Source organism: Uloborus diversus, unplaced genomic scaffold (genome assembly GCF_026930045.1).
Source record: "Uloborus diversus isolate 005 unplaced genomic scaffold, Udiv.v.3.1 scaffold_18, whole genome shotgun sequence".
Classification (NCBI taxonomy): domain Eukaryota; kingdom Metazoa; phylum Arthropoda; class Arachnida; order Araneae; family Uloboridae; genus Uloborus; species Uloborus diversus.
Genome location: NW_026558329.1, coordinates 652,627 through 666,013, shown reverse-complemented (window position 1 = coordinate 666,013; position 13,387 = coordinate 652,627). Strand labels below are relative to the sequence as shown.

The 13,387-nt window shown below is 37.1% G+C and overlaps 1 protein-coding gene across 1 annotated transcript in view; it reads left to right on the top strand.

The window, feature by feature from the left end:
• The window catches only part of LOC129233128 (protein phosphatase 1 regulatory subunit 16A-like), a 31,193-nt gene extending 18,348 nt beyond the window's left edge, over positions 1-12,845 (top strand). The window contains exons 7-9 of the mRNA XM_054867191.1: positions 496-613; positions 6,622-6,739; positions 12,351-12,845. Coding sequence (XP_054723166.1) covers positions 496-613; positions 6,622-6,739; positions 12,351-12,845 — 731 coding nt within the window. The remainder of the gene's footprint in view (positions 1-495; positions 614-6,621; positions 6,740-12,350) is intronic.
• Positions 12,846-13,387: the final 542 nt, after the last annotated feature.

Below are 13,387 nucleotides of genomic sequence, written 5' to 3'. Positions count from 1 at the left end.
CGCTTTCTGTCCTTTGCTTCTCCCACTTTCAGTTCCCTGCTCCTCCCACTTTCTGGTGATTTTCAGCTTCTTCCTCTTTCTGTTTCTCTGCTTCTTCCTCTTTCTGTTTCTCTGCTCCTCCCACACTCTGTTTTCTCTTCCTCCCACACCCTGTTTTCTCTTCCTCCCACACTATTTTCTCTCTTTCTTCCACGCTCTGTTTTCTCTTTCTTCCACGCTCTATTCTCCCCTCCTTCCACTTTCTGTTCTCTTCCTATTCCGTCCTCTGTCCTTCGCACTTCCCATTTTCTGTTGGTTCTCTGCGCCTCCCGCACTTTGTTCTCCCCTCCGCCCACTTTCTGTTTTTCCTCTGCTTCTCCCACTTTCCGTTCCCTGCTCCTCCTACTTTCAATGCTTTCGACACCCAATATACTCTACCGACTTCTACCTCTTTAACTTTTTTTCATTATTACACTATTCCTGTGGTTTCCTGTTGCTAATGATCCTTTCCGGCAGACATCTGTGAGGACCCCGACCTTAAAGAACGAATTCTGCAGCTGAAGAGCGAAATTGAGACGAAGAGAGCCACACAGCCACAGAAGCTCAGACGATCTCACAGCCACAACACAAGGAGGTAACGTTTCTTTTTTTCCCTCCGTCTAAGATTTTTTATTTGAGCAATCGGGTCACTAGTGATCCCCCCTCCCCCTGTGACAAACATTTTATTACGATTACTAGCTGCATCGCCTGGCTTCGCACGGTTTACCTCGAAAATGAAATTTATGTCAAGTGACTCATGTTAAAGAACCAGAATTAAACAACAACAACAAAAAAAAAAAAAAAAAAATCAGTAAAGTTTTGCGGCAGATTGCGGAAAAATAACCAAACAGTAAACATTTCAAATCTCCCGGTTACAGAAAAAGCCGCAAAACAAAAGCCAGAATTTTATTGGTTCATAAAAAAAATGGCAACAGATCTTTCTCCTCAGTGGTTTTCTTTACGCTACACATTTTAATAAAAGCATTTTTACGGAAAGTGGAGATGAAGCACTGAACCATAATTTGAATGGCGGAAAGCCTTCGAAAATTAGGGATTTTATGTCGAAATCTAAGTGTCATATAATTAATAGTTTTTAAGTAATATCCCCGCTCATTATTGTCGGAGGATTATGCTAAATAGCCAAACATAAAGACGGGAAAAATCACGAATCCAACGATACCTGGTTCGATGGTCAGTTCACTGTCGTTCGGGAGAAGAAGCTTGGACATAGATAGATACATAGATAGATAGACGCACAGATAGATAGGTACATACGCGCAGTTTTTAATTATGCAAGAATATTAAACCTCAATTTTCAAATAGTACATGGAATCAATGTTAACCTTATTTTACTTGGTTTTGTAAGGTATTTATTCTCAAGGCATCATAATGCAAAGGATTGATTGCCTGGGTTCGTTTACTGGGCTACTGCTATTTTGAGTTTTTTGGTCTACTTTGAGTTTTTTGGGATGGTCGGTCCAGTTTTTGCGCGGGGAATTTTATTTTTGCTGGGAATATTGTTTCCTCTTCAAGCATGGTGAGGGATCAGAATTCATAAAAAAGTTTCGTGATGGCCACGATATACTACACTGTTAAAAATTTTCTATTCTATTCAAGGTCACAACTGACTTCAACTGTATTTATGTCGAGGACTGCATACTAAGTGCCTTGCCTCCATTATTTTTATATACCGATAGATGGCAGCACCATCACCGAATCGAACAGTTAATGAGAATTTAGAACTAGTCCAAGAGCTAATAGCTACCTGGTACTAGCACCCCCAGAGGTATCGTTTCACTTGGAGGACATTGAGACCACGAGCCTATTTAACGTCGCCCAGTCCCCTTTAATGACGACGGTGGGTCTTCGACCAGCGAGGATCGAACCCGAGTCCCTCCGGCCCCGAGTCCAATGTCTTACCGATCAGGCTACCACGGCCTTTTAAAAATTTTCCGGAAATTTTACGGCAATTGTTACTGGCATCCATGTTGCCAGTAACTATTATCGCAAAAATCAAATGTTACTGTAAAATTTTACGGTTTCCTCGGTAGGCCGCAGCAACCAATTGGCGCTGGGATCGCTTATTTCTCCGGTAGAAATTACCGTAGAAATCAGCGATGCGTTAAGTCCGCCATTTTACCGTAACAATTACCAGAAAATCTTCCTGAATTTTTAACAGTGTAGATTTCATCAGTTAACACAATTATTTTGCTATAAAAGTTTCATAATCGGTCTGTTGGTAACGGAGACATGTGTAAAGAGTGGTAACAGAGTTGACGTTCGCCTCTACTTCTATAAGCAATTAAGGTATCCGACTAGGTTCGGAGCAGTTTTTTTTTTTTTAAAACACTATTATGAAATAATAGTAATGTTTTATTAGAAGTAGGATGATCTTAAAACATGTTTTTTGCTTAAAAATAAACCATAATATCAATAACTTTTTTTAAATGGGTAATTTTATTGGCAAAAATGACTGAAAATTACCAGTTAGGAGAAACACTGTATTTATAAAAATTAACTAGCCATAAATAATTTGCTTAGATTTTTTCACATGTATTAATATTACGCATGAAACAGACCGCAGGTTAAGAAATATTTCAAGAATTTTAATGTTTATGACAAATTACGTGACTTTATCCAGAAATTTATAGCTTTTTTTCGGTAAAAAAGCTATAAATCAAAAAATATTTCATCATTTACATAATCTGTGGTCTATTCCACTCACAAGGACTTACAAGACAGGCATGCCAAATATAATGCTTGAATACTGAATAGAATTTGCAAAATCATGTTTTCCGTAGCCAGTATCGAGAAATAATTGCATTCTTCAAAAAAACGTAAGTAAAGATTCGACTTAACACGCGTTATACTGCAGACGCTTAGTATTCAAATGCTTATAACGTGAGTTCTAATTCGCGTAGATTATAAAACTAAAATGTTTCATAATCTTAAAGAATGGGGCTGTTGAATAAAACTATTTTGAGAAAAAGTGAATTTTGGTCGAAAATCGCCTTTTCAACGTAGTCGGATACCTTAATTGAATTTAGTTCATATTTCACCCATTTCCAAGGCATTGTTTTCGGAACCGGAAAAGTGGAAAGTAAATCTCCAATTAGTTTCCAAGTGTTTCGTGGCAAGGCACGTGACGTGAAGAGTTACTGTTTGACCATGGATTGTATGTAATTTGGCAAACTGCCAAGTAAAGACGATTCCATCTGAATGACTCTAGCAGGAGAGAAGTGAAAATAGCGATGGGATTTTGATGCACGCGTTTTATAATGTCACTGGTGCCTTATTCATTTATGGCATTCTCAAAAATAAAATGCGGGCAAACAAAGATAGTTACCATGGAAACAACAAAAAGAAAATAAAATGTTTTCATTTCGTTCAGGAACGTAAACGCAAAATGGTAAGCTCGAAACTTTGTTGTGAATAGATAAAACAATTAACTTTTGCCGTGAGAATATACATCGAGTATACTCTAGATTTAAAAAATGTTGCTGTGAGCAAATTTTCATTTTTACAAAACTAAGGCTAATTAATAGAGAGGCAAAAGGACACATCTGAAACAAACCAACTAACACCCCTACAAACCAATAGATACGTCCATTTCCGCCTAAAAACCGGATATTAGCCTTTCCATGTAATCGATGGTCAGACAGTGCCAGTTGCACTTAGCGGTTTGTTCGGGATCGTCTCACATCAGAGCAAAATTAAATTGTACGAACAAAAAATTAATTGAACATCTCTGATATTATAAGAGGCAGTGAGAAGCAAAGGGATGCAAGTGGATATTTTCAAGTTTCGAGTAAAACGCTTATAAAGATTACGTCCTAGGCAGGCTTTCATTGATTTTTTCTCTAAGTCATGCTGTACAGCAGCACCAGGACTACCAGTACCGTCGCTTGCCCCAAGACAGAGGAGAGGTTCTCCTACCATGTGTACTGGTTAGAGGTGCGATATCAATGGCAAAACATCGATGTTAGAAATTATAACATCGATGGTATTGATACATCGGCCAAAAAACATCGATGTTATAAAACATCGATGTTTTTCATAGGCGGATTTAGGACTGAGTTCCTGGGGGGGGGGGGCAGGATTTTTTTTTTTTTTTTTTGGAGCAACGTTTTTAATTGCCCCCCCCCCCTCCTAACATGTTTTTGTCTGTTTTCTGTGATGCGTAAGGCCATTCTTTACTTTTTTATGTGTCGTTTTCTTTACTGTGTGTAATCATGCTGTCCTTTTTAAATTGACCTTAATCGAGAGGGGGCTGGTATTAAGAGTAACGCAGTGCTCCCTTTTAAGTGGGATATAGAATATCTCCAGTTTTAGGGGGCCCGGGGTTACTCCCCCGGAGGAAATTATCTAAAATGGATATAAAATTCTGCATTTTGAAGTCTTATAAGGGTTAATTGGAAATAATAGGCAAATAATTTTTTTTTAAGTTTTACGCTTTAAAAGTGCTTTGTGATGCAAGTTAATACTTTAAAAGAAATGGGGCACAGATTTAGAGAATGGGTATCAAGAGAGTAACATACTACCCACTTGAACAATTCTTAATTTATACACTTGATAAGAAATAAAATTGAAGCACACTTTGCTTAGGAGTTTCAAAGACTTGTCTAATTATTTTCAAGGTTTGGTTGGTTAGATTGGGTTTTTGGTTCAAGAGCCCTTGTAGGCTGTACTGTGCCAATTCTTTTCAGGGATTTTAGAACCTATCAATAATTTGTACTTTCCAGCCTCTGAAATTGAGTAGTAGATTATACACTTGTACAGTATTGTTCAAACTTTGTAAGAAACGGCTATTTTAAGTTTAAAAGAAAAAATAAACTTTAATTTCCTATTCAAAAAAGAAAAAATCATGATTTTTTTTTTGTTATAAGATTTTGTAAGATAAGCTGTTACTATATAAACTCCTCCCAAAACTGGGGAGCATTGTCTCCTTTGCCTCCCCCCCCCCTATAAATCCACCCATGCTCTTCTGAACTATTCAAAAATGAAAAAAATAATGTTTTTTTTTTTTTAAATTTTTGGAAGATGTGTTGTTACTACATAAAGTCCTCAAAAAACTGGGGGGGCATTGCCCCCCTCTGACCCCCCATAAATCCGCCCATGATGTTTTTGAACATCGATCTTTTCATCAATATATAGCATACGTTTTTATATATATAATTTAAGCAATGCAAAAGAACACGCACCCGACACCGTCAAAGAGTGTTGTGCAAATTATATTAAAAATTCAAAATTAATTCGAACAATTATTATTGAGAGCGCAAAAAATACGTGTTGTACTGTTAGTGCTACATAATTAAACACAAATTGTAAGTAATAGAGGAACGACTTGTTGGGGGAAATTGATAAGTACATCATAACCCCCAACTATCCCACCTGTCGGAGAAAACATTCTTTTCCCGGACACAAGTTGCCATTACTGTCAAATACGCAACTTTTACCTATTCTGAATTTTTGAAGTTTTAATTTTCACCTTAGTAATGTACAGGATTTTCCTTTAACTAGAGGCTTGAAGTAGACTGCAGGTTCTGGCACCAGACTCCAAAAGTTCAATAATTTTGAGTCAGTTTATAGATACCATCTTTTTTTTTTTTTTTTTTCAATTCGAAGATCAATGTTTTGAAATATTGATGTTCTTCAATCGATGTCGCTTCTCTGTGAGAAATTTAATTATCTTTCAATTAAAATACAAAAACATCAACATCGAAAAAACATCGATGCTCTACAAACATCGAAAGTAAAACATCGATGTTAAAAACATCGATGTTTTAGCAAAAACATCGATGTTTCCAAAACATTGACATCGATGTCGCACCCCTAGCACTGGTCATCTCCAATTTTTTAATTTTGCCACTTACATCCCTTTGCTTCTCACTGCCTCATATATGGTCACTAGGGTGGGCAGAAAAAATCGAATTTTTTCAGAGCACTTAGCCTTAGTGCGGAAAATTTGATTCCCTAACACTCAAAACTCCAGCCTCTGGCCAGAACAGAAAACAATAACTCGCAGGCTTGAAACTTTACGCGGAAGTTTGTGTTAGGAAGTTAAAAAATTACCGCACTAAGGCTTAAAGTTCAGCGAAGTTTAAAATATTTTGTAAAATTTCTTTTTATTTGAAAATTTTCTAAAAATCTTAAAAATTCAAGTTTGTTGCCAGAGCAGAAGATATTAACCCAGAGTCACGAAACTTTGCACAGTAATTAGTGTTAGGGATCACAAATTTTCTGCGCTGAGGCTAAGTGCTCTGGAAAAATTCGATTTTTTCGGCCCACCCTAGTGATCACGGCGTGCTTCATACTTTTTCGGTTACTTATATACAGTTGACTCTCTGTTTAACGACGCTCTATTTAACGACTTTCTCTATTTAACGACGGCGTTTCACGGTCCCAGATGGCCCACTATAGTATTAAAAGCATTCTATTTAAGGACAATTTCCACTTAAGGACGATTTTTGTGGTTCCTTGAAAGTCTTTAAACAGAGAGTCAACTGTATTTCGAAGTGTCGAACCAACATTTTTTCGCCAAGACCCATTCATCTTTGTTTCTCTTATAGCATGTTTTCAAGTTCCTTCTTTTTTTTCTTGCAGCCAGAGCGTCCGTCGCACGAGCATCCGCGACAAGTCTCTCATCTCGAGGAGGGAGGCGCGGGAGGAGGCCCGGATGAGGCACGAGCCCCCCAGGGACCAGCAGAGTGGGACCGACGAGGTGAGAGCAATTCTTCGCATTCCACGGAAAACTGTTGATGTTCTCGTCTTTCCAGGATCTGCCTGGCCCCTGCTTGCAGAAATGGATCTTTTACTCACTGTGTGGCAACGCTCTTCTTGAAATTTTTTGTCTGGTGGTGTTTTGATGCAGGGCCCAGAGTTAGCAATTACTTTGTAGCGTTAAAGAAACAAGTTTTAAGTTATAAGTAACCAAAGGCTTAAACCTTTTTTTTTTAACTTGCTCGCGTTGATGTAGATTATGTCGATCGATTCCGGGAAATGGCCAACACAGACAGAGGTCAAATAGTTAAGGAGAAAAAAAAACTACATAGTATAAATCAGGAAAATTGTAATTGAATAGAAAATAAGTTCGCTTGGGCAATTCTTAAAAGAAATAAAAGAAATCCATTTGAATAAGGTCAACAGTTCTTTAATGTAGTCAACATTTCCTTCAAACCCGATCTACGACAGATGGTGTCCGGCATTACGCCGGCTAAGAAAATTGTTGCATTACTTTTTGCCGGAGTAAGGAACGGAGATCACGTGATTCATCCCTTCCTGAATAAAGAAGAAGGAATACACTTAAAATTGAAAAGGTAACACTTAGTCCATTTATATTATACAAAAAAAGGGGCTAAAATCGCAAAACACGATGTAGTTCTTATTTTTACTTTCTTCTATATCTAATTTATAGAAGAAAGTATTGGATTCGTGCAAATTTTCCAATTTTGAATTTTGACGGATACGAACGTTTTGAAGTGTGCCGAGTCCATTTTGACCATTTTTACTTTCTTCTATATCTAATATATTATATATTAATAAAATTTGCACGAAACCCAATACTTTCTTCTACATAATATAAAAGAAAGTATGGGATACGTGCAAATTTTCGAATTTCGAAGGATTCGAACGTTTTGAGGTGTGCTGAGTCCATTTCGACCGTTTTCGGAAAATGTCTGTGTGTGTTTGTGTTTATGTGTCATGTATGTGTGTGACCAGTTTTTTGTGGCAGCTCTACAGCAAAACCTACCGAATGAAATCAAACGAAATTTGGTACACATATGTGCCTCTATGTGAACTTGTGCCCATTGGTTTTTGGCGCGAATTTCTCGAAGGGGGGTGGAGCAATGGGACGTTTCTTGAGTTATGCGTGCCTGTTATTACCCAGGAAGTAACTGGCAGAATCAAACAAAATTTGGTTCATATGGTTGCCCCTAACATGAACAGGTGCTGATTCAATTTTGGTGTCAATAGCTCAAACGGGGGTTGAGTTATAGAACGTTTTTTTGTCGTCAATTGTGACTGCTGTATCTCAAGAAATAACGAACAGAATCAAACAAAAATTTATCGACAAATAGCCCTTTGAGTGTACATGAGCTGATTTTATTTTGTTGTCAACAGCTGAAAAGGGGGTGGCGCAATCGAACGTTCTTTTTTTCTATTGTGAGTGCCCTATCTCAAGAAGTAATGCTATGTTCTGGATGAAATTTGGAATAAATGTGAATCCATATGTAAACAGGCGTTGGTTCAATTTTGGCGCCAATCGCTCCAAGAGGTGCTGATTTTCTTCTTCTTTTTTTTTTCTTTTCTTGCGAATAAACATAGCTTTATTAATGCAACAATAAGAAAGATAAATCGTAATAGGTTGTCGTCTGCGTTTTTCTCGTGATTTTAATTGTATGGAGATGATCGGAAATATTATCTCAAAATGATTTAAAATTTTTAACTGTTGTCATCTTATGTTTGTGAAAAAATAAAATATTTGTAATTAATTCAAGCAAGTCTTTTATAATAACTTTCAATTTTCGCTCTTTGCTTTGATTTTGCGATAATTCAGACATTGGGATGGTCGTCAAGTTTTTGCTTGTGTAATTATGTTTTTGATGGGAATATTACTTCCTCGTCAAGCATGGGGAGGGATTAGAATTAAAAGAAAGATAGAGAAGAAATTTTCGTGATGGCCACAACATACTAGTTGGAACATGTGTGTGTGTGTGTGTGTGTCAGGTATGTGTGTGACCAGTTTTTTTTGTGGCCGCTCTACAGCAAAAACTACCGCATGAAATCGAACGAAATTTCGTACACATATGTGCCCCCATCTGAACTTGTGCCCATTAGTTTTTGGCGTGAATTCCTCTAAGGGGGGTGGAGCTATGGGACGTTTCATGAGTTATGCGTACGTGCTATTCCCTAAGAAGTAACTGGCGGAATCAAACCAAATTTGGTCCATATGTTGCCCCTAACAAGTACTAGTGCCAATTCAACTTTGACGTCAATAGCTCAAACGGGGGTTGAGCTATAGAATGTTTTTGTCTTCCAGTCTTATAAAATTTTCCGTAACCTTGACCACAACAAGGCAGTTCTCAAAAAGCTGATCTCTACACCTCTATAAAATTTCATCCCATTCGGGGATGATCGAGCAGGGACAATTTTAAAAATTTAGGTCAGTTGATGGGGAATAACTCTGTTATAACATTGTGACAATTCACATGCATCTTTGGGTATTTTTGACTTTATAATGTCCATAAATCAATGCTATATTTTAGGAAGAGGATTGCAATTGGGTAAGAAATTGAGTTCATAAGTACAGTAGAATTTGCATATACGCTATTTAGTAATTAAACTTTGTTTATTTATAAAAGTTATTAAATTTGGCTTGAAAATAAAAACATGAATACAAAGTCAGAAAAAAAAAGAAAAAAAAACACAGGTTTGTTAGACAATAAAAAAATAAAAAAATACCTGTGAAATGTGCATAGAGTTTATATCCGAGTGATTCCACGTCAACTGACCTGATTTTTCAAACTGTCCCCGCTCGATCATCTCCGAATGAGATGAAAATTTATAGAGGCTTAGAGATGTCTTTGAAATTTACCTGATGCTAATTTTCAGCTTCCGAGATCCGAATCCTGAGGATCTAGGATCTCCAAAATGTAGTGCTCCAAAATGGACGGTCAGCTTTGTGAGAAGTGGTCAAGGTTACAGAAAACTTTACTGCACTAGAAGCATGAAATTGTGGGAGCTTAAAGTACATTTGGCAGTTGATTCGTTCTAGTATTTATGTGAGTTTGAGCTCATAAGATTTTGAGTAGCACGCATTTTTCAGACCGTTTAATTAAGTAAGATGATTAGATCTCATGGTTTTATGGCATGAGTCTCAAACTACACCACGTAGAGCATAATTACAGCTCTTGCTCAAAGTAATTGACTCGGGCGTTATAGAGTAATTGACCTAAAACTTTGATCCCTTTTGTTACAAATTATCAAATTTGAGACCGCGTAATTAAAAAAGTTGATTAGTTGCCATGGGTTTCTCACCTGGACCTTAAACTACACCACTCGGACTATAACTAGAGCAGTGTCCCAAAGTTGTTGACCCGTCGCGATCAAAGTTATTGACCTTTAAACTTGGCCATTTTTAAAAAAAATTATCGACTTTGAGACCGTTTAACTACTGAAGCCAAGAGAAACGAAAGCTATTTTATATTTTTCTTAGTACTATGCTGTGGTGAGTAAATAATCATATACCTATTTTCGAGGGTTACTCACGGCTTTAGCAAATATCCTGGCCCAAACAAGGCGAAAAAAGTTTTAAAATTGCATTTTCAATTGACCTTTGCCCTCAAAGCCATGAGTGAGTCACCAAAATATTTATATTAGAATGTACCTAGTATCAAGTTGCATCCTTATTTAAAAGAATTGTCTCGGTTCACTCATTGCTTTTGACAGTGGCGTAGCTAGACCCGACTTTCGGGGGGGGTTACTTCTCTTTTATATATATACTAGCTGCGTGCCCGGCGTTGCACGGGCTACCTAAAAAATGTAAGAGCAGTCCAGTTGATGCTTTTGTAGTACACTGACACTAGTTTCTAACGCGTTAAGGAATAAATAAATGCGCGTAAAGCAAGGTTTAACTAAGGTTAGGTAACTAAAAATAAACTGCATGTAAATCACTCATTTACTTTACGACGTGCACGGTCTACCTCGAAAATAAAAGTTATGTCAAGTGACGCCTGTTCAACCCTCAGGATTGGACAAAAAGAAAAAAAAAAAATCAGTGAAATTTTGCAGCAGATTGCGGAAAATCCCCAAAAAGTAAACATTTTAAATCCCCTGATTACAGGAAAAGCCTCAAAACAAAAGCCAAATTTTATTTCTTCATGTTCGAGAAAAAAATGGCAATAGATGTTTCTTTTCAAGGATTTTCTTCACGCTACAAATTTTAATAAAAGCATTGTTACGGAAAGTTGAGTTGAAGCACTGAATAATAATTTGAATGGAGGAAAGCCTTCGAAAAATAGTGATTTGATTTTGAAATCTAAGAGTCATAATTAATAATTTTTAATTGATATCTCCGCTAATTATTATCGGAGAATTATGTTAAATAGCCAAACATGAAGACGGGAGGATGACGAATCCATCGATACCTGGTTCGATGGTCAGTTCACTGTCGTTCGGGAGAAGAAGCTTGGACATAGATAGATAGATAGATAGATAGATAGATACTCAGATTTTATATGTATAAGATATATATATAATATATGTATATAATATATGTATATAATATATATATATATATATATATATATATATATATATATATATATATATATATGTATATAATATATGTATATAATATATATATATATATATATATATATATATATATATATATATATATATATATATATATATATATGTATATATGTATAATCGCTTGGAATTTTTTCCTTTTCTTCTTTTTTTTTTCTTTCACTTCTCTCTTCTTTTTCTCTTTTTTTTTTTGAGACTAACTTTTCGGGGGGGGGGTTTTGTCCCCAAAACCCCCCCCTTAGCTACGCCCCTGGCTTTTGAAGCAAAGCAATCATATATTTAGCTCTTTTCTTTTTCATGACCTTAAAGTTTGACCCCTACTCAAGGACAAACAAATCAGTTTTTCCAAAAAAGAAACTCTTTTTTTTCTCATCATAGTACCACTAACACATCCTGAAATTTTTACGAAAATTTAAGACTTCAACTGTCAAAAGTGTCCAGCTTTAAAAAAAAATGTCACGTAAGAGCTTCAACATGCTGCAAAAATGGAACAAATCTGACTTTTTTTCGATGAGATATTCGCAAATTTATGATTTTCATTAAAATTGGAATAAAAATCATGGAATACTTTTTTTCGAAATGAAAGGTACCCTATGCTCACCCCGGCACCCATGACAACGTGTGTACGAAATTTCATTATGATCGGTTGGGTAGTTAAGGCGTGAAAAGGTAACAAACAAACAAAGCCACTTTCGCATATATAATATTAGTAATTATTAAATTCAAAAATGTAACCTTTGCACATGAAAAAGTGAGTTATTTCTTTTAATATTTCCAGTTAAAAAAACTTCAAAAGTAATTTTTGTCGTGAAAATTAAACCATTTAGCATAATTTCGAGCAATGATTACAAAAAATCAAACTGTCCCACAGATGCAATATTGGTGTTAAGGTGAAAATGACTTGATAGTAGACAAACCAGAAATCTGTTGAGAGCTTTGCAGATAGTTGCCAATATTATGTGTTCTTTGTAGCGAATTATTATTAGCGTGGAATGTAACACTTTCTTTCATTTCTCCAGGAAGAGGAAAAAATCCAACAGGACATGGAAGCGAACGAAAAACAATGTCTTCAAACCAAGCAGCCAGACGTGGAGGACATGGTCGTGTCTCAGGACAAAGACGCCCCACAGAAGGCAAAACAGCTCAGCAAAGGACCCGCCGAGGACAATCAGGAGGACGACGACCTGTGCAAGCAGCAGCATCAGGTGGTTGCAGAGGACACTGTCATCCAGCATTCCGAGTCCGTGAAAGTGGAAATCCACGTGACGGTCAACACCACCCCCAACTATCCCTCCGGCCACGGGACCCTGGCAGACCTCAAAAAGCACAGAGCTGACTTGAGGAGTCTGATGTTGACCGCACCTACCCAGCCAGACGACAAGCGCAGCCACACCTTCACCTACCTGTACGATCGCCCACCATCCCCCACGATATCCCTCAGACGATTCTGTAGCGATCCTTCCGAAATTGTGGGCGGCGATGTGCACAAGCAGGGATGTTGTGTTGTCATGTAGCCACGTCCCTCCTCTTGAAATCGGACTTGTAGCCATGTCCTCTTCTAGAAATTGGGCTTGTAGCCATGTCCTCTTCTTGAAATCGTACTTGTAGCCATGTTCTCTTCGTGAAATTGAAATTGTAGCCATGTCCTCTTCTTGAAATTGGACTTGTAGCCATGTCCTCTTCGTGAAATTGGACTCATCTTCGTAAAATTGGGCGTAGCCATTTCATTTTTTGGAAGTTGGACATGTAGCCATGTCCTCTTCTTGAAATTGGAAGTGTAGCCATGTCCTCTTCTTGAAATCAGACTTGTAGCTGTGTCCTCTTTTAAATTGGACTTGTAGCCATGCCCTCTTCTTAAAATCGGACTCATCTTCTTAAAATTGGGCGTAGCCATGTCATTGGAAATTGGACATGTAGCCATGTCCTCTTCTTGAAATTGGATGTGTAGCCATGTCCTCTTCTTGAAATTGGAAGTGTAGCCATGTCCTCTTCTTGAAATCAGACTTGTAGCTTGTAGCTATGTCCTCTTTTTAAATTGGACTTGTAGCCATGTCTT